Raw genomic sequence first — 24,129 nt, 5'->3', positions numbered from 1 at the left:
GTTTGTTTGTGTTTTGGAGGGGAAACTGGGAAAGGAGAAATTTACATGTAAATAAAGAAAATATCTAAGAAAAAAAATCTCTTATACTCAGACATGAACCAATATCAATTTATTATATATACTAGTGAATGAGAGTAGCTATGTTATCATATGATAATTTCAGACTTACGTGTAGAAAGATTATAAAGTTTAGAGATGGTATAAATAGTAAAACAAGATAAGCACACATAATACCAATCTCTAGAATGTCTGTGTACACAAATAATACAATGTATCATGTAATGTTACTTACATTAAATATTACCACAACCTTGGCATAAAGAGATATATTTCTTATAACAATAAAGCATATTTACACTAAGCATAGTTTTAAGAATATAGTGCTTAAAGTTTTTTATTTTACATTATTTATATATGTGTGTGTATGTGAAAATGCATGTGTCTCTATGTGAGTATGGGTATGAATGTGTGTCTATGTGTGCACATGTCTCTGTGTGAGCGTTTATGTGCCAGATCTCACAATTGAGCAACATGTGTTCTTAAATGTGTTCTTCTCTCCAATGTACTAATATAGGTTTTTTATGAATATAGTTTTTAACATAGGCAAAAAATCTGTTCACTTGAGAAATCCTTGTTTTAAAAATAATTTCTGAGGGGAATGTCAAATTACCAATATCAGTATTCTTAATGGATACTTCCATTAAAGAGCAAGCCTTAACGAATTCTTACCTCATCTTGAGACTTGACCAGAGTTCTGAATGTTTTTTCTCCACTTTCTCCATCTATCATTTTATTTCGAATCTAAGAGAAAATGGATCAATTACTTTATTCCAGGAAACAAACCGACCTACTGAGTATTATAAAACTAATCATTATCAAGATTTTTCCTTATTTCAGTGAAATTTAATAAAAATGGCACAGAAGTTACACTACTAGATGAAATTATTTGGTATTTTTCAAGGTGTCACACTGTAACCATTTTATATTGTTGTGCAATAAGAAAAATATACTTAGTGGATTTTTTATTCCTTATCCTGCAAGTTTTAAACCATAAGAGTAAAGAAGTCATAACTGCCTTGTAAGCATAGGAGATGTCAGTGGGGCAGAGATCCTGAGAAATCAAATCCATAGCTATTCACAGAATTAACATGTAATGTGAAATACTTCAAATTCTTCCTCACCTAAATATCCAATTCTTGGTGACAAAAGATTCAGAACTATCCTTTCTATGTCAGCATTGTTGTTTCTTAGTTCTACACACAGGTTGTACTTGCAGCCCTGGGGCTCACCTCAAAGCCCAGGCTGATTTCACCCTTGCAGGGTCCTTATGGCTCTGTGTTCAAAGTGCTGGAGTTACAGGATCCGTACATTTGCCCTGCCCCTTATAATTTACTGTTTATATGTCATCAGTAACAGTTCTGAAGAATTATTTAATAATAGATAGTCATAAAGATCTAGTAGGATTTCATATCACATTGTGTCCTCTCCCTACAACTTTCCAACGCCCTAAAAGGTCAGATTCATGGGAATCCAGATCAGATTCATAGGAAATCATTCCAGAAACTAAGAATTTCCTTTGTTTTTTATTTTAAATATTTCTAGGACATTACATTTGGGCTTTAATAAGCACTAGTGACTGGGAAACTTGGCATGACAAAACAAATCTGCAAAATGTAGGATGGATCTAATTTGCTTAAAATATTTTCAGTTTTAAGGTGAAAATTCAGAGGTTGACTTTAAAAATATCAAACTTTACTATGCACATGTTCCTTCCCTAGGCTCTTCATGTGTCACTTCTCTCTGTCACTGTGATGCGGGGAAGCAGACTCTGAGAGATTGAATGTGGTCATTATGGTGACCTAGCGGGACTGCAACTCCAGACCTCAATCTCATCCTCATTACATTCATTTTAAAGAAGCCTCTGAGACATGTCTGCATGCCCTGTGCCCACTCCAGAGTAACTATGAATTTAATAATTTCTAGTTTTCTACTTTATAACTGTCTTTACTACTATCAAAAACCCTGGTATAGGAAGTGACATGTGACTGTCAAATACAACAGAAACATGCTCAGTGCCTTCAGACAAACACTGCGGCTGCTTTCCTTCCATGGCCCTTTATGTAGTTGGGTGGTTGGAACCCTTCCAACTTCTCTTTCAACAGCATAGCATGTTGGTCTCTATGAATTTTATTAACATCATCACTGTTTTGAACACTTAAAATAACTCTCCTTTGGAATGAACAAAACAATGAAAAACAACTAAAGCCCCAACTAACCTGAACTATGTAGTCTTTGTCAATAGAACCTATTGGAAGATGACAATCCAGGGCACACACAATTTTAATGACAAATAACATACCAGTGTGAGTGAGGAAAGATAGGTTGATGTAATTCATTGCTCAAAAATGATTGGGGGCTTGGGAATGCAAGCTCAGGTCATGCATCTCTCTGGCTTAGACCTACTGCACACACTCACCTCCACTTTAATTTCATTTTCTAACTCAGCATCAAGAAAATCCAGTGTGACTGGCTCCTGAGATTTGGGGTTCTACACAGAACACAACAGTTAAGGAATTAGAAAACAATGCTGTGTACAGAGTAGCTTGTGAGGCACATTCAGCATGAAACAGTTCTATAAAAATTACTTACCTTCCTTGGGAGCTAGGCATTGAGCTTTAAGTGCAATGGACAGCTGTCAATCAATTATCAACTGAAGGCAGTAAGTGATTAGAAATGGCCCCTATGGGTTCACATAATCCCACTGCTCACTTCTACGTCTCCTGCCTTATTTATATCTCAGGGGATACTGTTTGCCTGCTAAATTTACCTCATACAATGTGATTTTAATTTCTCAAACATTAAAGGAGGCCATTACATTATTGGATAGGCAAAATGTACTAATTTCCTTAAATATGTTGCTACATCATATAGCATGTCATATTAGAGATCCAACATTTAGTAGAATAAAAGATTCTACTTAAATAAAAGATTTCAAAATAATTGAAAACTTTAAAAGGGAGAAATTAAAATATTTATTAAAAATGTATCATCCAAATCTGGCCATAATTAGACACTAGTAATCAATGCAATCTATGTTTGCTTACTTGCAAGAGTGACAGAAATTTTACCATGAACTTGCAAAAGACATCTAGATTGGCATTGTTTTAAACACCATGTTAAAGTGACATACCTCCTAACATAATAGTAGCAGACAAAAATCTGTCCAATTTGCATATCTCACTTAAATGAAGAATGTACTGTATAGTACACATGAGACAGATATATTTTGTCATCATGCAAATGACTTATTTCAGGGAATATTCCTATTTTTAAAAGTCAGAATTTAAAAATCTTCATGGCATTTGATGAATAAGGATTCTTCAAATAACATTTACAAAAATATTCTCCCTGTGTCTTTTGTGATGGAGCTGGGGATTGAGTCCAGGACCCCATGCTAGCTTGGCAAGCACTCTACTCCATAGACCCTGGACCTGACAAATGTTTGAAATATTCACTGCTTAGGAACCTATATACTCAGTTTCTATAATATTGAAAGAAAGTAATGGTTTTTCAGCACAATACACCATTGTTTGGATGGACAGATTTCACTCTAGAAGAAAATATTTATCTGAAATGTAATGCAAGATGGAAATAGAAGTCAATATTGTGCTAAGCCCATGAAACTTGCACGTTCCCTAATAAAATGACACAACAAATGGTCCCCAAACACTATTATGCAAATATTAAAATTAAGATGAAAACAATGCAAAACAAAGTCAAGGCAATCAAATGATAAATAAAAACAGAAATAGGAATATTTCTTACATGCAATGGGTAATGCATAGAATGACCAGCCCCAAACAGCATGCAGGGAGGAGCCATTATCAGGAGGAATTGACAATATGCAGATCATGTCCCAATCCAACATATAAAGACAGAGAAGAAAAGGAAATCATAAAAGAAAATTGTCAATGCATCGCTTGTATTTGTAAATGGCAACCTGGCAGAGCATTGTTTTAGAAATACCCATTAAAATTATACGAACAGGAAATTAAAAAACACAGTTTTCTCATAAGAAAACACCAACAAGTGCCTGAAGAAATTAATATAATATGATGGTCTCTGAAAGACCTTCATAAAAAGATTAAATATCTAATACTTCTCTTCAGCATGAGTTTCAACTGACATAATTACCAAGGGCAGTATTGATGTTAACAAATTTTAAATTTGTAACAGTTATGAGTCAGTATTGATATATTGCCTAAGAGTTCAAAAATATTTCCACAATTAAGAAGTCTCATGTGGTTGCTAGTTTGCCATTTAAAATTTGCTTAAAATAATAAGGAAATCATTATTTAAGTTGGTTATTTTAAATATTTAATAATATTTACATGCATTATTTATAGTTGTGGTAAAAACAAAATTCACCGAAACCCACATAACAACAAAAACTAGAAGATACTCAAAAGTAACATGCAAGCATAGGAACAAAATTGTTTCCTAGGTGAGAAAGGCATGTACATCATGGCAACCGCTTCAGGAGTCATATGCTGCAGCACAGGACTCAGAGTACCATGGGATTCTAGCTGTGTGAGAGAACTAAAGCTTCCACCAGCCCGCACTGTTATACTTCTGACAGATAGGAAGCTTGCAAACTCGCTGAAGCCTATTTTCAATGAGAACTTTCAGAGATGGGGCATAGCATCTGTGTGTATATTTAATTTTCCAGGTGGAGTGCAGAATGAGAGTCGGTTCACCTCCCTGATTTTCAGATGAAAACACTGGTGTCCAGCCAGGTATTAAAGATACTGTTCAAAGAGAAAGGATTGCTAACCAATAGAACCAGATTATAACTCAGTCTCACCAATCCATACTTAAAGGTCACTTAATGCAATGCTGCCTCTTCAGTAGACTTCTACCACATGTTTAAAGGAAGTGAAAGGCTTACTCAATCAAGACCTTCAAAGATGTTACATTTTCTCTAACATTTTATATCTCTATTAATAAGTTATAGAAATATCCTCCTGTGCTGAATATCTTGTACAAACATATATAAGTAACCAACATAGAAGAGGGGTCTTAGAATATTTAAAAAAACAAACAAACAAAAATTAACACTTTAGATTCCCAAATTTGAACATTTTCTATTACGTGAGGAAATTATTCTCGAACTTTTAATACCGAACAAAACATTATTACTACTACTACTACGACTACTACTATTATTATTACAGGATATACTTAATTTTATTTTATCTGTGTATGTGCTTTATCTGCATGTTTCTGAGCACTGTGTGTGTGCATTGCCCAAAGAAACAAAAAGGGGGTGTTGGATTCACTGGAATAGGAATTACTGATGCCGGTGAGCCACCATGTGGGTACTGGGAACCACACTCAAGTCCCTAGGAAAAGCAGCTAGTATTCACCCTTTGTGATATCTCTCCAGCACCCAAAACTCAACTTTTAGAAATTAAAAGCAAAACAAAGACAATTTTGCTAAAAATTCTCATTCATGGGAATCACACCACAAGAATCACGACTTCATTTGCACTTAGAAATCAATTTCACAAGCAAACTGTTAGGAAAATATGAATATGATATTAATTTCACCAAATCTAATAACAAATTTGCTCAGGAGCCATTTCATTCTGATTACTTTGATTAATGTTATTATTAGATAAACTTCCTTAGGCATCTCTCAGCCAGTGCAACCCTTTCCAGTCATTAACACGCTCTGCTCCAGCTCCCTTAGAAGGGAAGCTCATGGCTTCCTCATGCTCTAGAAGCTTGGGGTCAGGAAAGGCACCTTGATTTGTAAGCTTTGAGAACAGAAGCTTGATACGAACTCTGATTTAGCAAATTTGAAAGCACTGCTATCTACCTTCATTCACAGTTACCTGAACGTTGGGTCTCCTTTTTCTTAAATTAATTGTCGGTATACCTACACCAATAGGCTGAAGCAACAGAAAAATGTAGTTCATTATCCTACATATTAACATAAGAACTCTATCCTCCAGTCAACTCTAGTCAGCTATTTCCTTGACAAGAAACAGAACAAATGATGTATTCACAACTCAAAATATTTGTACTATAGAGTCCATGACAACAAAGCAAAACAAGACCTTAACAAAACCAAAATTATTAATGATAGTTAAAAAATAATTTTTTAAAGAACATGTTTATTTTTTTTTCCTGGATTTTCCTTTAGAATCTAAAAATTGGAGAGTGGAAGAGATAGTTTGTCCTAGATAAATTTTATTGGCTGAAACAAAAAAAATTACAAAATAAATATTGTTGAAATGTGCACTACACAAATAAATAAGATATAAAATTGGAAGAGCCCCTGCAAAACTATTGTTGTTGATGTTGTTGTTGTTTTTGGTTTCTTTTGTAGCAAACCTGCCTTGGTGATGGATTGTAAAAGAATGTTGGGCCTCCTTGGGCCTCTTTGGGGCAACAGCTTACAATGGGATTAGTGCTTATATAAAGGAAGCTTGAGAGTCCCCTGGGTTCCTCCTACCAGAGGAAAAAATTGTCTGCTGAAGAGGGACAAACACTGAACCCACCTATGCCTTAGTCCTACACTTCTCAATCCCCACCCCCTAAGAGGTATAAAATAAGTTTCATTGTTTAGAAGCTACCAGTATATACTTTTTTTAAAAAACTGCCATAGCAGTCTGGATGGACTATACCAAACAATCAGGATACTACAAAAGTCTTGCACATTTGAATTTTAACCATTTGTTATCTGAAAGAATGAAGTAACTGATATTATACTAAAGAAGAATTTTACCATAGTGCTAGATTTATTTTGATTATTGATTTCTTAGACATCAATTATATATGATTTTCTATACAATTATTTATTTATCAGGTATCATATCTAAAAAACTAATCTGTTTATTTTAATGAGAAATAAAAACCTATGGTAGAAAAATCAGAATAGATAGTTCACTATTTGTTAAAATGTGGTCATGGAGTGATTTTTTTTAAATGACAATTCCATAGAAAAAATACACAAAATATTTGTGACTCATTTATTTACTGATATTCTGAAGCAAACCTGTGGAGCTAACTATAAAGTACAAAACTATACTGAGATATTTTGTAATAATATAGTAACAGGAACAAATCATAATATTGACTTTGTAACAGCCGAATGTGTTACTATTTCACTTTATTAAATAATTATGGGTACTAGAGAAAAAAACTTTCTTTCTTTCAAATATATTGATGGATTTCTAGTGAAAGAATTAAGGTAACTTTGACAATCTATTACTATTCTGGTCCTTCCCATGTGTCTGATGCTCTCTGGAGCAATAGCCTCTTAGAGCCTTAAAGTAACAAGTGAGATGCATGGAAATGACATTCAAACATGATGATGGATGTCCTGAGAGAAGTAGACAAGATAACTTGGTAAGAGAAAATGAAGAATGCTTTCAGATTTTCATATGTTGTTATCAGTAACCTTGTAACCTTTTATTGCTCTTTTGTCTTTAATGTTACAAATAGAATTTTCAAGTTACAATTCCATTAATGTTAGCAATTATATCTACCATTATTAAATAGGAACAAATTATATACATACCTTTGGCTGAAGATTTGGATGCAATAAGACATAACCATTAGGATCAATTGCAAAATAGTAGCCATTGGGGCACAGCTGAAAAAACAATAAAAATGCTTAGAAATTCTTAGGTCACAATTAGAAATTCATATTAAATGTTTTAGTAGATATTCAGTACAAGTTCTGCAGCACACTGAAGAAACAAAACATGGGCTTTTCATATTTTTAAAAATGTTCTTGAACTTTTGTGAGATTAGACACATGCAATTGTGGCTCCTTGTATTATGTTAATTTTTTGTCCCCAAAATTGTTTGTAAAAGAATCTGCATGTCCAGTGGTAAGACACCAAAGGACTCTACACCCAGTTGGTTCTGATTGGTAAATAATGTTGCCAGAAGTCAATGGCTAGGCAGGGCAGACAGAGGTGAGACTTTTAGGATTCCCAGGGCAGGGAATCAAAGGAGAAGGAAGAAGATCTGCCATGCCAGGAAAAGGAGAGGAATGATGCTGTGCCTGAGAAGGTGCGGGGCAGAGAGCATAGCTGCTGTGTAGGAGGCAGAGAAGAACCACCACAAGAGGGCTACCCAACTGGTCTAGGGCAGCAAAGATAGAATATAAGATTTAGTAAGTAATGACTTGGGAACATCAGAGGGAATTAGTAGTGGCACAGTTGTTGAGCTGTTTAAGGAATATAAAAATATAAAGGCTGTGTGTTTGTGTCTTTCATTCAAAAGCCAGAACATTGGGGTGGTATTGAGAAACGTGCAGCCACCAGGATAATTTTGAGTAATTAATTGGGTGGGTAGTGCTATGTATATTTGTACTAAAGTGGTTTGTGGCTAAACTCTATTGGCACATACTTTTGAAATAGGAAGCATTAGTCAAAGAATAATTTGTAACTTACTGTAAAACGTGGTGTCAATCTCTTAATATCTTCCAGAGATACATCAACGCCCATCACACCAAGAATCAACTGATTCTAAAAGAAGATGGCAAAGTTAATGTATTTTACACCAGAATGTATTCTACAGAAATATATATTCAGTCCTCAATCTTACACACACACACACACACACACACACACACACACACACACACACACTTTCACAACTTCATCATCCTAATTACTAACATATAAAACATGAATGATTAAAGCTAAATAACAAAAGACATGAAAATCCTATTCAAGAAATGGGTTGGGTCAATAACTATGGCCTGCTGCTATGAACCAATCCTAGGCTGAATAAAACCAATAAATAAAAACAATCTCACAGACAAGCTACATAAAATGATAAGGAAGCCTTATAAAATGATAAGGAAGGACATAGATTATTACAATATTATAAATTTCAGCATTTAGGCCTCTTCAATATTTAAGATGTCAATGATCCCTAACGTGAGAATCAGTGCTTTATAGAACTTCAGTAGTAAAATGAAACAGTTAACAGAAATTTATTAAAACTAAACAAACAGGGCTGGAGAGATGGTTCAATGGTTAAGAGCACTGACTGCTATTCCAGAGGTCACAAGTTAAATTCCCAGTAACACTTGGTGGTTCACAACCATTGTAATGGGATCCAATGCCCTCTTCTGGTATGACTGAGGAAAGCAACAGTGCACTCACATACATTAAAAAAATAAATAGATAAATCTTTTTAAAAACTAAAGAAACAATGCTTTAGTACAACAGACTTCACTGAACCACAAACTAGAATTACATATTTCTTTAATCCACCAATATAACCTGCATTACATATATCCTGTTAGTAGTAAAAATATCTTCTTTAATACATTAATTTTTAACTATGTAACTTTTTAAAATCAGAAGTATTGAATACATATTAGACATTACATGTATGAACCACATTCAATGGTTAGTGACCACTTTCAAGTGGATAGCTCCTGTTGCACTGATAATATTACCAGAGCTATAAAAAAATGAGTACTTTTGACTAATTTTTTTATTGAGCTGTAAAAAATAACAGAAGAAGGAACCTCTTAGATCCTTAGGTTATTACAGAAAAGCTATTACTTGAGAATTCAAAAACAAGGATCCAGTAATCTATCTGCCTCAGATTCAAAGAGAACATGTCTTGGGGTTTTATATCTTTACCCCTGAACTCCATAAATAACTCAAGCCTATTTTAAAAAGTGGGCTTTTTAAATACTAGGGTCCACCTATCATGTCATTACTTGCAGTCTGACTTTCTGTTCCCATCACGTCACAGTTAGACCAACGGAAGCTGATCCCTGACTCTGAGCCCACCAGGCTTTGACCTGCACTTCCCTTTTCCCAGGTGGTTATCACATAGACAGCTGTTACCATTGCCTTACAAGACAATTACATCGTATGTATCTCCTTATAGAATTATCTTATCCACAAGGAGCTTCAACGTCATAGTTTATCATTTATTATTATTAATTTTATCAATGAACTTTTTACCTTCAAGTTTGTCTTATTTTCAGATTGGCCAGTGACGTTGAAGACTGGTAGAGTTCCAGTAATGACAAGTCCCAGCTCCTAAAAATAGACAGAGAAAGAAAGGCCAATGAAAGCAACATTTTGAACTTTTTACTACGGCATTAGCCTTTGAAAGTGGAAACTTCACTCTACAATTATCTCATTAAGAGTCCCCCAAAAAACTTAAAAGTACTTTTAAATATCTTTGAAAGAAATTTTTTAAAGAATCAATGAAATTTTCTTAGAAAGAAATACTATTAAACAGTTTTGAATTATGCAACAACTAATAAGTATTGAGAAAAAACAACTTAGACAACCGTAACTGTGACAGTGTAGTAATAATGGTCGCATTTACATTTCTTCCACAATGATAGTTTACTTAATAACAGGTGCCTCCATATAAGACTAGCATAGAAAGCTAGTTTGCTGAATGCTGCTTTCTGTAGTTTCATTCACAATTTTTATTGTCCTAAGTCAAAAGTGTCATGTTGTATCGCAAACGTCTAGCTGAATGTTTTGCTGCGTAGAAGACATATACAGTGGGTAATACATTTCTAAATAATTCTAAGTGAGTACTGTGATGTTTAACTGATACTTTTAAATAATCCTCAAATGACTTCCATTTTAACAGCGAGACCCCAAAGTATCTTCTTTGCTCCCAGCACTGTGTGTGCTTTCTACAGAATACAGTGAAAAAAAGTTCGGGGTTCCTGCCTCCTCATTTCAACATTCCAACTCTTCCTTTCTCCCTTAATATGTGAAGAGTCTCACTTCATTTTACAATAAAGTAATCTCACCATAACACAGCCTTACTTCTGTTTCTCACCATTACCCTGGGTCTGTAATGCTTACCCTGTGCTGGTATTATTTCTTCAGTGCACCAGTGGTCCTAAATTTGATAATATACTGTTTTATGTGGTTTCATCCTCCCTCTGCATTATAGGAACATGACTTGTGCTACCTTCAACTGATAAGTATCTTTTTCAACCACCCCCTGCTCTAACTCCAAAATACAACTTCCTTTTTAAAGTGCCACAGATCTTTGAATTCTTCACATCACAGTAGTTATCAAATTTGTTCTTTAAATACTGTAAGTTCCCTTACTAATAAACTTCTGATTTGACTGAAGTGTATTTGAACCCCTGACATGCAGTAATTCTAAGTGATGGGTCACTTAGTTTTCAAACAGTATAAACAATGCTCTCCATGTTCTCTGACTATCTAACCCTCACATCCCCTAGCCCCCTTTTTAACATCTTGTTTCAGCTTGTAAAGTGGAACATTTAGAATCAGCATTTCCTCCAGACGCTATTTGTGTTATCAGTGAGAAGCCTGCCAGCAGTGCAGGCACTCTGGTTGATGAACTTCTGGTCATAGGAAATTCAGCAGGGCCTAACTATTGACTCCTCCTATCATGTTTAGTCTGTGATGGATTTGAACAACTGAAACATCTTGGTCATGGCTGGAGATGACCATGTGACCTTAAGTAAATAAGTAATGTCAAGAAGGAACACTGGACAGTCATTTTCTGTGTCTTGAGGTAAGCAAGCTTCTCTTTATCTTTCCTACCATGCCAGACTGCTGTTAATAGCCCCTATTTTCTCTCTAACTTCCTGTATGTGTTTATTTTGCAAGTACCAAGTGATAAGTCATTCTAACGGGTTGTACTTCGTCCTTCGCGTTCATCACTGCACTTAGAGAAGTAGCAAGGGCATAGAATTGGACTCTTAGTAGGGAAAAGGTCACTGCTGATTCAGCTTTTACCTTCAGCTTTTTATTTAGACTCTCAAGTATAGTTACTTTGATAAGTGACTAAAAAGTCTTCAAATTCAGATTTGGTATATGAAACAATCTTAAGTATTGCAAGTTTTAATGAATAGTGTCATAAAGAAAAAATAAATTAGAATAGGATTTTCCAGCTTCTCTCATACTGCCAACTGAGGCTAGATAATTTTGTGCTGTGTGGGAAATGGGGTTCTATCAGTTATAAAACAGTGGCAGCTCTCTGCACCACTTTGTGCTTGACAAAAATGTCATTATATATGTTCAAGTGATGTAGATAGGAAAAAAGAACCCCCAGTAGAAAATTACTGCTTGAACCATGATAGAATACTGTTGTAAGATGGTAATTTTGTAATAGACACCCTAAAATGAATATGTTATCTCATGGTAGGTTTGTGACCTTAGTCTAAACATGTGACCTTAGTCCAAAACATGTCTGAATCTGAACTCAGAGCCAGAGATTCTGCGTTAAGATATGGTTATGGCCATCCTGATTTTAATATGTTGTCAATCTTCTATGGAGCTACCTAAATACACTTTGAGTTCGTGTAACATTGTACATGTAGTTAAGAACAAACATCCACTCTAAAAATATATTTTTCGAAATGCCCAAAATATGGAGTTTTTGATGGACTCAGATGATGTTCAGCATTATCTTTACATTAAAAAAAAAATCAGAACATTACAGAAATTCCCATACGTTCAACATTTTAGGTTGGAAAACGGGCATTTTTAGTGGGTCAAGAACAACCTATAACTTTCCATGCATGCTTCTATACTGATGCAAATCTAGGATTTTCTAAACACTTTCTAAAATGAGCAGAGAAGCTTTCAAAGGAAGAAAGTTTAGGAAGGATTCAGCGAAAAGAAAATGGAAAATGGCACCTAGAGCGAAGCCATCTAGGTACCCGTGTTACAACAGCTTTTTTTGAGAGTCCCATTCTCTTACCAGAGCATCCAAATACACATTCGTCCATTGGACTTGCTTTGCTTTGTCACCAGCTAAAACCATTGGTCTTCCTAGAACATCTAGATATTCCTATTTATACAAAAGAAAGGTTGTAAAACATGAACAAAACAAACAAACAAAACCCAGATACTATGTTTAAAAATAACCTTCAAAAGAAAAGTTGAAAATGGAACCAAAATTATTAAGAGTATGTTTATCTTACTTGGGGTATTCTACATTTCTTTATCTAACTAATTTCTTAAATGGTATACTTGTATACATCGAGTCAATAATATATCTTCTCCTGTTTTATTTTTTTCTAGAACCAGTCAAAACATTGTTTCTGGAAGTACAGCCAATGATAAGTGAAATATATTCCTTATGAGTTGCTTTCCATGCTGATCTAAACTATTTAAGGCTCTGTGATTTATGTGTGAAATTGCACAAATTTGAAATGATAAAGCAGCCACATACTTGCCTTCATATAACAGATTGTTTGGATGGAATTCAAAACTGCATTTAAACATATCAAAAAAAAAAGTAACTGAACTATGTGCCAAATCCAGACAGCAGAGGCACATGCTCTGCTGTTTCAGCTCAGAAGCCCCGAGCTCAGCACACACTGCCCCGGAGAACACACTCTGGAGGTTAAATTTTAACAACTAATGTATATATAACTCCCAGTGTTTCAAATTAAGTGGTGATCTGTAAATCAGAATTTATGAACGCTTCAAAATGATAAATATTTAATTAAAGTGGCTGAACTCCACAAAGTGTCATGTCAGCAGCAGGCCTGCCTCTTCCCTCACGAGTGTTGCTGGAGAGTCACCTCACTGTAGGTTTATTCAAATAAATATGTACATAGACCTGTGCCAGTCTGCGGGAAGAACTCACGTCCTACCCTGGGCTTACATCAATCTCCCGGAATATTTCCTGTTTAATGGTCTGTATGGCTGAGAAAGTCACACACTTTAAAATTGAGTAAAAAAAAATTACATGAAATTATTACTAAATTTTACTTTATCTATTTTCTGTGATCTTTTTAAAGCTCAAGAATAAGAACATATTTTATACATGTATTTACCTGGATTTTAAACATTTAAGTATATAAAACCAATAAATATCACATTAGCCAGCATTGTATGCACATGTAAATAACATAAATCATTTTTCTAGCTTTACTTATTTTCTTTAAATTGAACTCATTTAAACCAGGGATATATCTTTTTATTTCCAGAAAAGTAATCTTAAACTTTGAAGAAATTATAAAAGTTTTAAATAACCATACCTGAGTATTGATTCTTATTGCACCAATGGAGGGAATCTCATAATAATAACCTAAAATGCATATACATTAATAAATATTGCATTTATAATACAGACATACAAAATACTTTAATTTCTTAAAGGAGGAAAAGGTCACTTCCACTTTAACTTAAGCACATAAATAAATAATATAAAGTATTTATATTAAAATATAAATATAACTGGTATAGTCAGAACAATATTGAGTAATGAATATTGTCAACAACCTTAGAGAATTTATGATAAAATTTACTATACTTCAGGTACTATAAGATAACTATTGTCCTCTGCAAAGCAGCAAGGAAACTACAGCTATTAAAATATTTTCACTAGATAAAGTATTCTAAAGGTACAGATAAATACATAATTATTACATGCATACATTTTCCAGAATACAAGCTTTAAAATGTATTCAGGTTTTATTTTCTGCTGTAAAATAACCAGTTGATTCTTCAAAAGACTTCTTTTTTTTTCTGAGTACAAAGAAAATAGTTCACTGCATAAAATTTGAATATTGAGAAAAGGATGAAATGGTTTTCAAAAGGAGTAATTCAGTCAGTCAAAGGAAAAAATATGCACAAATCTGCTATATGTCATTAAGTACCATTCCCCTTTTCACCAGTTCACAATATTAGGATCAGATGTTCGAGTATACTCTAGTGCAGTGTTCAGCTCAGAGTTGTTCCTATGTTCTTTTATTTGGAAAGCAAGTTCCAAATCTAATTCTTATTACATACCTTTTAAAGTTCCTACTTTACATTATTTTAAATGTGAGTAAAGACATAACAATAGTTTTCAAAGTATCTTATCTTCTAATAAAATATGCTGAAAAGAAACGTATCTCTTACCTTTATTTTCACAAGCCATCCACTGAATAGGTCCTCTGTCATAATTATGTTGACCAACAGAAAATGTAAACACACGGACCTAAAAAAAAAAGTTGAAAAACGGGGTGAGTAAAACTCAGTGGGAACAGCAAAACAAATTGTGGAAACAGAACAATTAAAAGCTCAATCAGGCAGTGAGATTAATAAAACAAGATACACATTGAAGCTGGAAAGGATTGGAGGAGGCACTCAAAGGAAAGCATCCATCCACTCTGAACACAGATTCCCGATGCCTCAGTGGTTTTAGCATTGTGCTGTCCCTCACTCATCAAGCCTCCAAGCTCAGTGCATGGACAATGATGGGGATCTCACTAGGGATAAGCGCCTCCTGCAGGGGCAACTCGTCTCTGTTTCCACCTGGTTAAGCATATCACCCATCTATTAATCTATTAATCGCAGTACAATCGTTTCTCTATCACATAGACAGTTGGTGGTGCAAATTTTGAGATATCTGAGACTATGATTTCCTGTCACTTATTTACTGGAAAAGATGGTTGACTTAAGCGGCTGCTTATTTTGCTTCTTTCATAACCATTTGGGCTGGCCGTTGTGCATGCACGGTGGTGACAGGGTGTAGCACGCACCTATGTGCATATTCATGTGGAGGCCAGAGGTTGGCATCAAGTGTCTTCAGTTCTCCACCTTCGTTTTAGGGGTGGGGGTCTCTCCCTGAACCTGAAGTTCAGTGATTCACTAGACTGGTTGTCCATCAACCCCCAAAGAAATCCTTCAATCTCCTCCCAAGCTCTGCGGTTACCCACAAGTACCTGCTCTCCCCTGCTGTTTAAGTAGGAACTAGGCACCTGAACTCAGATCCCCAAGTTTGATCTTGAGACATGACCAACATGCAGCCATCTCTGCAGCTCTCACAGTTTTTTTTTTTATTTTGTTTGGCACAAGATTCTTGAGCACAAATCTGAAAGTACTTATTTTCACACTTCTTTCTTCCTCCTATTGGGCTAGGCCACAGATGTTGTAACACTCTGTTCTGTAAAGTGAATACTTCCGACAGTGCTGTCTCCTATGTGACGTTTTATCTGAGCCACAGTCATCCAGGTTTGCTTCAGCTAGCAATGTATGTAGATAGTATATGGTGGACGCCGTGTTTGCTCTGTTCATTTACAGACAGACCCATACTACATAACCAGTCCGGTCTCAAACTTGCTGGGGTCCTGTCTCAGTTTCAAGTCTTCAAGTGCTGCCTCAGTTTCAAGGTCCTGTGTCAAGTCTTGTACATTGATTCCTGGATGGCATCTGAGTTTTACTCACTTAAAAAGTATATAGATAATGATAAGGCCTAGAAGAGACATGCGCCCTCTCCCTCTTCCCTGATCTGGCTCCCTTCAGAGAAACAAACAGTACTTCAGTTTCTTCACATTTTCAACTGGGTCATTGAAGAGGCTGTCCATGTATTTCAAAACGTTACTACTTAGTCAGTTGATTTAATTCTAAGGGAAATATTTTTATAAGACTGACCACCCTAAGTAATAATGCAGTTTAACTGGTGTACCCCAAGGAATCTGCACTTGGGCATGCCCTTCATAATGTTAGAAGGCATGCCTCACATATTCAATTAAAGCACAGCTGTCTCTAGTTCTTGTTACCACAACACAATTATGGTAAAATACTTTCCATAAGATACTGCTCAGTGCAAGTGAGTTCTATTTCTAATAGCAGGGGGACTATAGTTAGAACCACACTGCGTGACTGTTTTGACTGATCTTATCATTCAAGCAGTGCAAATAAACACTTCACTTTTAAAAAAGGACAGAGCAAAGTGCCTTTCTGCCTTATTGGCTTTAATAGTGCCAAGTACCTCTGATGTCCATGCAGAGCTTATGGATCAGAACGAGGGACTTAGGGCGAGCAGAATGTGGAGGAGGGCATTCTGTCATAGTGCCTCATTTTAAGCACTCTAAGATCCTCTTTGCCTCACTTTTCTTGGTTTAACCTGGTGCTTGCTGACTTGAACGGGAGCTGCATTAATAGATGCATCACTGTATATTATAAGTATTAAGTTTCTGCAACTTCTTTTTCAATTGTTTTTCCAGCTGCAGAGATGCACAATAATGCCATTTTTCCAGAATATTTTCAGTGGTAAATAAAATGTCGAGAATTACAGATTCAACTTCTGAATAATTTATGAGGCTGGCTTATCATTATGGTATTAATAAAATCTATTATACCCAAGACGCTTATTTTCTTTTAGTTAATCTAATGGACATAATGCACAATATATGTATACCAACCATATAACAAAACAATCATATTATAATTTTTAAAATTACATAATTAATTGAGAAAAACTTTGTCATTCAAAACTTAGTCTGTGACACATGCTTTATATTACAATGAAACATCAGTATAAAAGTTATTGCATTCCAAGGACAAACTATTTTCCATAAGGTACTATTCAGTGCAAAATCATCGCAGTATTTGTCTTTTTAAATAGGTTTTCTCTAATTATGTCAGGAGAACCCTGATTTGATGAATGTTAAACTTGGCACATTATAGCACCCAATGGTAACAATGGTGATCTTGGTGTGCATTGGCTTCTATTCAGAATGTCAGCTTCACCCCTTGCTTCCTATACTGCACTGCTGCCACCCAGTGGCGTCATCCATAAACTAACTCTGAAATGTGGAGCCGTCCAAATTGAGTGGTACAGCTAGTCCCTCTTAGGTTTTCTACATTTTTTGAGCTGATAATTACAACATTTTCCCCTTCTTGTTTCTCCCTCCAAACAATCCCATACATCCCAGCACAGCTCTCCTTGATATTCATGGCTTCTTTTTAAATACATGCATATGTTCCTATAATGAGATATAGGAATATATGTATATATGTACACACATATATTCCTTTGTATAAGCTGCTAAGTCAGTATAATGTTATTGTATGATGTATGGTTTCCATATCTTTAAATTCATGATTCTTGAGAAATGAAATAAATCTCTGAAAGATTAACAAAGTAAACTTCAAGGCAAATAATCTCTACCAAAGCCTGTATATATTCCAGTTATTACTAGTGTGTATTTCATAAACTATATAAAAACAAATACAGGTACACAGAAAACACATTGAACTTCTGAATATGTAGTCAGGAGCTAAAGCTTCATGTGAACCCTCAGGTAAATTCGCCACATTCTACTGTGCCTAGATTGTGTCAGGTCAGCTTTTAGGCAGGGTAAATCTCTGACTAATGCTAGGAGGACATTTATAATCATATGGCCAATCCATGTAATTAGCAGATGCACAGTGAAAATTTTCAAAGTGAAACCTACTGAGAAAATCAGTTAAATGTTCCTCAGCCAATGTTACCCAAATCTTCCTTATTGGGCCATACTGCAGACCTAGAGAGTCATGAATGGCTTCACAGAGATTTGTCATGTTAGAGCCCAAAAATGATCTGAGAAAAATCACATAGACTAAAAAAATCTAATTTAAATAACAGTTCTGAGCTTGTTCACATTAGCATCTATTGCAGTGTTTTCCTATAAGAGTATAAAGACTGGCTATATTAAAAGAGAGTGCAGAGTTGAGTGCCTTCTGCTCTCCAGAGGGACTAAATACCAAGCTTGCTGTTATTTTTCTTTTCTTTTTTATATGGGATGATAATTTTAAAATGACCTTCTTATATTTCTTTTTTTTTTCTTTTTTTACTTAGATATTTTCTTCATTTCCATTTCAAATGTTATCCCCTTTCCTAGTCTCCCCTCTGGAAAAAAACAAAAAACAAAAACAATAAACAAAGAACAAAAAACTATTCCCTTCCCCCCTCCTCCTGCTCACCAACACACCCTCTCCTGCTTCCTGACCCTGGCATTCCCCTACCCTGGTGCATAGAGCCTTCACATGAACAAGGGTCTTTCCTCCCACTGATGACCGACTAGGCTATTCTCTGCTACATATGCAGCTGGAGCCATTAGTCCCACCATGTGTACTCTTTGGTTGATGGTTTAATCCCTGGGAGCTCTGAGGGTACTAGTTAGTCCATATCGTTGTTCCTCTGAGGCTGCAAACCCTTCAGCTCCTTGGGTCCTTTCTCTAGCTCTTTCATTGGGGACCCTATGCTCAGTCCAATGGATGGTTGTGAATATCCACTTCTGTATTAGTGGGGCACTGGCAGAGCCTCTCAGGAGACAGCTATATCAGCCAAGCGCTCCTATTAGCCAGCACTTTCTAGCATCCACAACAGTGTCTGGGTTTGGTGATTGTATATGGGAAGGATCCCCAGGTGAAGCAGTCTCTGAATGGTCCTTCCTTCAGTCTCTGCACACTTCGTCTCTGCAGCTCCTTCCATGGGTATTTTGTTCCTGCTTCTAAGAGGGATATAGTATCCAAACTTTAGTTTTCCTTCTTCTTGAGTTTCTTGTGGTTTGCGGATTGTGTCTTGGATATTCATATATGTCAGTTTAGCAAAATGTGGGAAGAATGGAGTTAAAGGATACTAGCTTGCATCATGTGTTTTGTAATTTGGGCCTTTTCGGTTGTGCTAAATTAATATTAGTTTTATTTTTCATTGCATAGATTCTCTCTAGTTTAATAAAAACTTTGAGCAAACATAAGAATCTTTCATTTATTTGCATCACTATTGATTCAGACACAGGTAGTAAGCAAAGGAGTTGATGAAACAAGCTCAAATTGGGCTTTATTGTTTGTAACTTTATGTGTTTTACCCACAGTTGTTTAGAAATCCGTGTCTTTGGGAAGGTAGCGTGATTTAGCAGGTGAGGTTGTTGTTTGCATTCCCTAGTAACCGTCTTGGGAAATAGAGCCCCCGGAACTCATGGAAAGGTAGCAAAGGAGACTTGACTACACAAATTTTTCCTCTGCTCTTCACACATATGCTGTGTGCCATGATTCACATGTCTGTTATATGTGCACTTATATGATAAAAAAGAAATCAAAATGTAAAACTTGATTTCTTTGAACAGAATATTGTAATTCCAATAATTCATAGTTGATTGCAAACCTAGAATACTTGATTCAAGAAAGCAGTAAATTTAGCTTTTTAAATAGGATGATGAGCTCTATAGTATAGTATTTGCCTGGCATATAAGAGACCTTGGGTTCAATCTTGAGTACTATGAAAAATAGATAAATATATAATAAAGTATATACCACCACTTCATAAATTTATTCAAAGTTCTCATTTCTGCTAAATGATTTTGTAAAATTTTCTGCCTTGCTTGCTGAAATCTAAAATACTTTTCTTCAATTAAGAGTTCTCTAAACCCACAGGATCAGCTTTGTAATACCATATGAATTTGTTTCCCAGCAGAACCCAGTTACTGGAAACTGTCACCTCAACAATTATCAGTTACCCAGAGTTCAAGTTTAATTTACAATAGGCAAGTCTCCAAAGAATAATGGGAATGAGTCTATGAAGAAAGGAAGCCAGTAAAACTAAAATAAAAAACTTCAGCTATTCATACATGCGAGAAAACTGATGTCAGAGATGGGTTTTCTAAGTCCACTCTGGGAACTAAGACATTTGGGATTAAGCCTATCAAAATACTAGGCTGGACTGAAAACCTTTGGGAAATATTCTACAATGGTTACTACAAGTCACACATGTATTTAAATACAGGGTCTTGAAACAATCCACATTTCTAGTTCTTTAACATGAGGCAATAAATAAAAGTCCAACTTCATGTTCACAGTTAATTTATTTCGTAAAGCCCCAGGATCTGAAAGGTATTTGTAGCCTACACAGCTTTGATGATGCATCCTGAATATAGCTTGGCTATAGACGCAAGAAGCCTCCTTGATGACAGTGATGTCAGGTTGTCTGTGTAGAAGGGAGGCTCCAGTGTGGGCCTTGCTTATCTTCAAGGCTGGCTAGAGGAAAGGCACTGACAAATGACCAGCCAGGAACATTCTGTAAGAGGGTGTCAAATATAGTCTATAGGAATTTAAGTTCTTGACTCTTATTACTTATCTGACTTTCAACCAATTTCTTGATGTCTCTTATTTTGGCTTTCATATTTCAACAATGTGGCAATAAAGATAATGGTGATGCTACTTTGATCATGTGAGTTTTCCAACTATGAATTAAAAACTAAATGTGAAGTCTTCATAACATACAAAAATCATAACCTGTGTAGGACTTCACTATAGTACTAAAGATGGTGAAGACTACACCATTCATTAGCTTGGAGCACGGCAGACAGTCTAAGAATTCACTCTCTGTATCAGGTCATAAGCCTTTCCTATATCAGGAATCAGAAATGGCTGAAAATAACACCTTTTTAGATGAGCAGGTTTGGACATCTATTAATTCTACACAACAGCGGACTTCAATGCTAAGGAGTTAATGCTATCTATATGCCATGTGCCTACATATGTTCAAGCCACTTTAGTTCCAAATATCTAAGAGAAACGACAATTTAACTCATGCCCACTGAATCTGACCAAGTTATTAACATAAACCAACTGTTTAAAAAGGAAAACATGTGGTATCATAAAGCTTTTACACACACCATCTTAAAAATAGGCTAATGTATCTCTTATGTATCTTACAGATGTGTGGACAGTGGACAGTGTAGATCTGCACCTTGGGATCATACTGGAGTCCTGCTAACTGTTGTAACGAATCACTTTCATGTTATTATAAAGAGGACTTTTAGTCCTCTTTCCCCAGAATACATGTCTTGCCTTTTATAAAGGAGGCTAAAGCTTCAGGAACAAGAGATTTCCAAGCAATCTGCAGTCCTATAAAGATTATCACCAGCTAACTTCAGAATGCAAGATAGTGATTCTGACCAGATATTCTTCTTTGATAATAAAAAGTACTTTACCATCAGTAATGATGATATGCTTAAAGAACCTTGTGTGTTGGACAGACGAGAGTGAAAATCACCATCAAGACAAATCATATGGACTTTCCTACCTTCAAGAAAGGTACACGGGAGAGTGCAGTATCATTTTCACTAGAAGTTCCAATCATATGGGAAAATATTATTTGAACAGTATCCACTTATATGAATTACAAATCTACTGAATGTTTTCTGACACCTGTGATGTTCTCATACTTTGAAGTGTATTCAGTATATACATGACATGTTTCTAAAAACTGAGCGATTACTGTGAGCCAAGCACTATGCTATTGCTATGAATTCTACAGTATGCTTGCAAACTTATGTCATACTAATTCAAGAAGCTTCTAGGATAAATAAAAACTCAAGATAACATGTCAGCATATAACACAAGTGGTCATCTGATGCAGTGGAAACAAAACAGAAAGAAGGTGCTTATAACACAGTGCCAAAGGATGCTCAGGCAAAAGGACCACTCAAGAGATGCTGGGCAGAGATCCCTCTGAGAGACAATATATGAAACAGAGTTTTAATCAAAGCAAAAGGCAGCCATGGAAACATCCAAACCAATAGCCTTTTTTAGCAATGTTTTATGCATGAAAGATTCCAGGTTGACCTAATATAATTATGACTAAAACATAGTTCAAGTGCACTCTGTGTATCTAAGTTTACATAATATTATATTATGTACTTAATACTTAAAGTGATAATTTAATTTAAGTATACATATATATATTTGAATTAAATTATCATACATATATACATATATATACACACATAAGTATATATATGTATGTATATACTTATACACATATACATACATATATACATATATATATATGCTTAAAATCTGCAAAATGCACTAAGGTAATGTAAATGTACCTCAAATCTGAATAAAATGTACCTGGAAAGTATTTTATTAGGTGTAGAGAATAAACTGTCAATCTTAATTTTTTTTTAGAGAAACAAAGGTGAAGCAAATCGTTTTGGAGACAAAACATATCTCAACACATACCTGCACAAAACATTCCACTTAAATTGATAATTTCTCCATAGGGTATATCAGTACTGCATTGCTTCAACTGTATCCTGACTCTAGCATAAATCATATTGGGATTTATAAACAAATGTATATGGCTCTTATTCAAAAGTTTAACCCTAAGAAATGGTTGAAAGTGTATAAATATCCAAAATAAAAGATTTTAGAAGCACAATGTAATTGGTAAATGACATTCAATATTTTATAAGCTAAACAGCCTTCATTATTGATTTCAGAGCAATTCTTTACAAAGAAGGAGGGCACAAAGAAAGTAGAGAATAAATTAAATTATATCTTGTAAAATTCCCTCCTGTCAATTAAAACAAAGGCAGCTTTTACTGTAAACCTCAGTGCACCCTTAGTCATTTGTGACTCGGTGGAGACTTTTGCAAACAATGGAGACTGCCTTTATACTTGGTATTATAGGAAAGAGTTCATCATATTGAAAAGTCAACCTGTAAAAATTTTTATAACAATGGATATAAAGTGATTCTGACATTAGCTGAACATTCCTTAGTTTGAAAATTATTTCACACTCATGTTTTTATTTTTTTGCTAGATACTTTGAAATGTTTATTATAATAATTTTGCTTGCATTCTTTTTAAAATTAAATTCTGAAAACTAAGTGAAGAGAGAATCATTTTCTACTTAGAGGGGGAGAGTGCACTGCTAACGAAGCAATCGTTGCCATCCTACAGAAAAGCAATATGCTTGATTTTACTAGTCCTGGGAATTATCTTTCAACTCTAAGTCTGGTTTGACTTTGCTTTACTCATTTGCGTGTTCTCGTTGATGGAGCTCATTTTAGTTTTGGCACCATTTTTAAGGAGGCCTCATACACATGGGTGAGCCCCAAGGAATGTCCCTGCTTCAGGTAAAGATTAGAAAGTGAGTGTGTTTTAATTTGGAACAGCTGTTGCAGGAGATTAACATGGATTCAGTTTTAAATCTCCACCTATCTCTAATCAGGTAGATTGATTCCCAAGAGGAGTGCATTCCAGAAAAAGAACCCAAACACTTTGTTCTAATTCTCAAAGGTTTTGGCTTCATTAAAGTGTGCTGCGTATCCACAGGCTAATCCATCAGCAGCCCAGACCTCTTATCACACCTACCTGGACTGCTTTGAGTCATCTAGATGGAAACTGATTGTAAATAAAGCATTCACTGGGCATGTGCACACCACAAGTTCTTGGAGAAAAAGTGCAATAAAGATAGTAGTGTTCAGAGATACTTTTTTAAAGGTCACAAATTTTTAAGACCTTACAATTTTTATATTTAAGTTCTTTTATATTGTTGTGGTAAAAACATGCTGTATGA

General features: G+C 35.2%; 1 protein-coding gene across 6 annotated transcripts in view; it reads right to left on the bottom strand.

Moving 5' to 3' along the window:
- The window catches only part of Cacna2d1 (calcium voltage-gated channel auxiliary subunit alpha2delta 1), a 451,116-nt gene that overhangs the window by 50,890 nt on the left and 376,097 nt on the right, over positions 1 to 24,129 (bottom strand). For 2 of the 6 annotated variants that reach the window (XM_031380027.1, XM_031380028.1), the window contains exons 13-21: positions 14,913 to 14,991; positions 14,048 to 14,097; positions 12,760 to 12,849; positions 10,011 to 10,088; positions 8,472 to 8,546; positions 7,589 to 7,663; positions 5,898 to 5,954; positions 2,477 to 2,548; positions 730 to 801 (exon numbers count right to left, since the gene is read on the bottom strand). In XM_031380027.1, the coding sequence (XP_031235887.1) occupies positions 730 to 801; positions 2,477 to 2,548; positions 5,898 to 5,954; positions 7,589 to 7,663; positions 8,472 to 8,546; positions 10,011 to 10,088; positions 12,760 to 12,849; positions 14,048 to 14,097; positions 14,913 to 14,991 (648 nt within the window). The remainder of the gene's footprint in view (positions 1 to 729; positions 802 to 2,476; positions 2,549 to 5,897; positions 5,955 to 7,588; positions 7,664 to 8,471; positions 8,547 to 10,010; positions 10,089 to 12,759; positions 12,850 to 14,047; positions 14,098 to 14,912; positions 14,992 to 24,129) is intronic. The other 4 variants (XM_031380030.1, XM_031380032.1, XM_031380029.1 and 1 more) reach the window with 2 other exon arrangements.

The sequence above is a fragment of the Mastomys coucha genome, unplaced genomic scaffold (genome assembly GCF_008632895.1).
Source record: "Mastomys coucha isolate ucsf_1 unplaced genomic scaffold, UCSF_Mcou_1 pScaffold19, whole genome shotgun sequence".
Classification (NCBI taxonomy): Eukaryota; Metazoa; Chordata; class Mammalia; order Rodentia; family Muridae; genus Mastomys; species Mastomys coucha.
The sequence above is the reverse complement of the archived record's forward strand: the minus strand, read 5'-3'. Positions and strand labels throughout refer to the sequence as shown.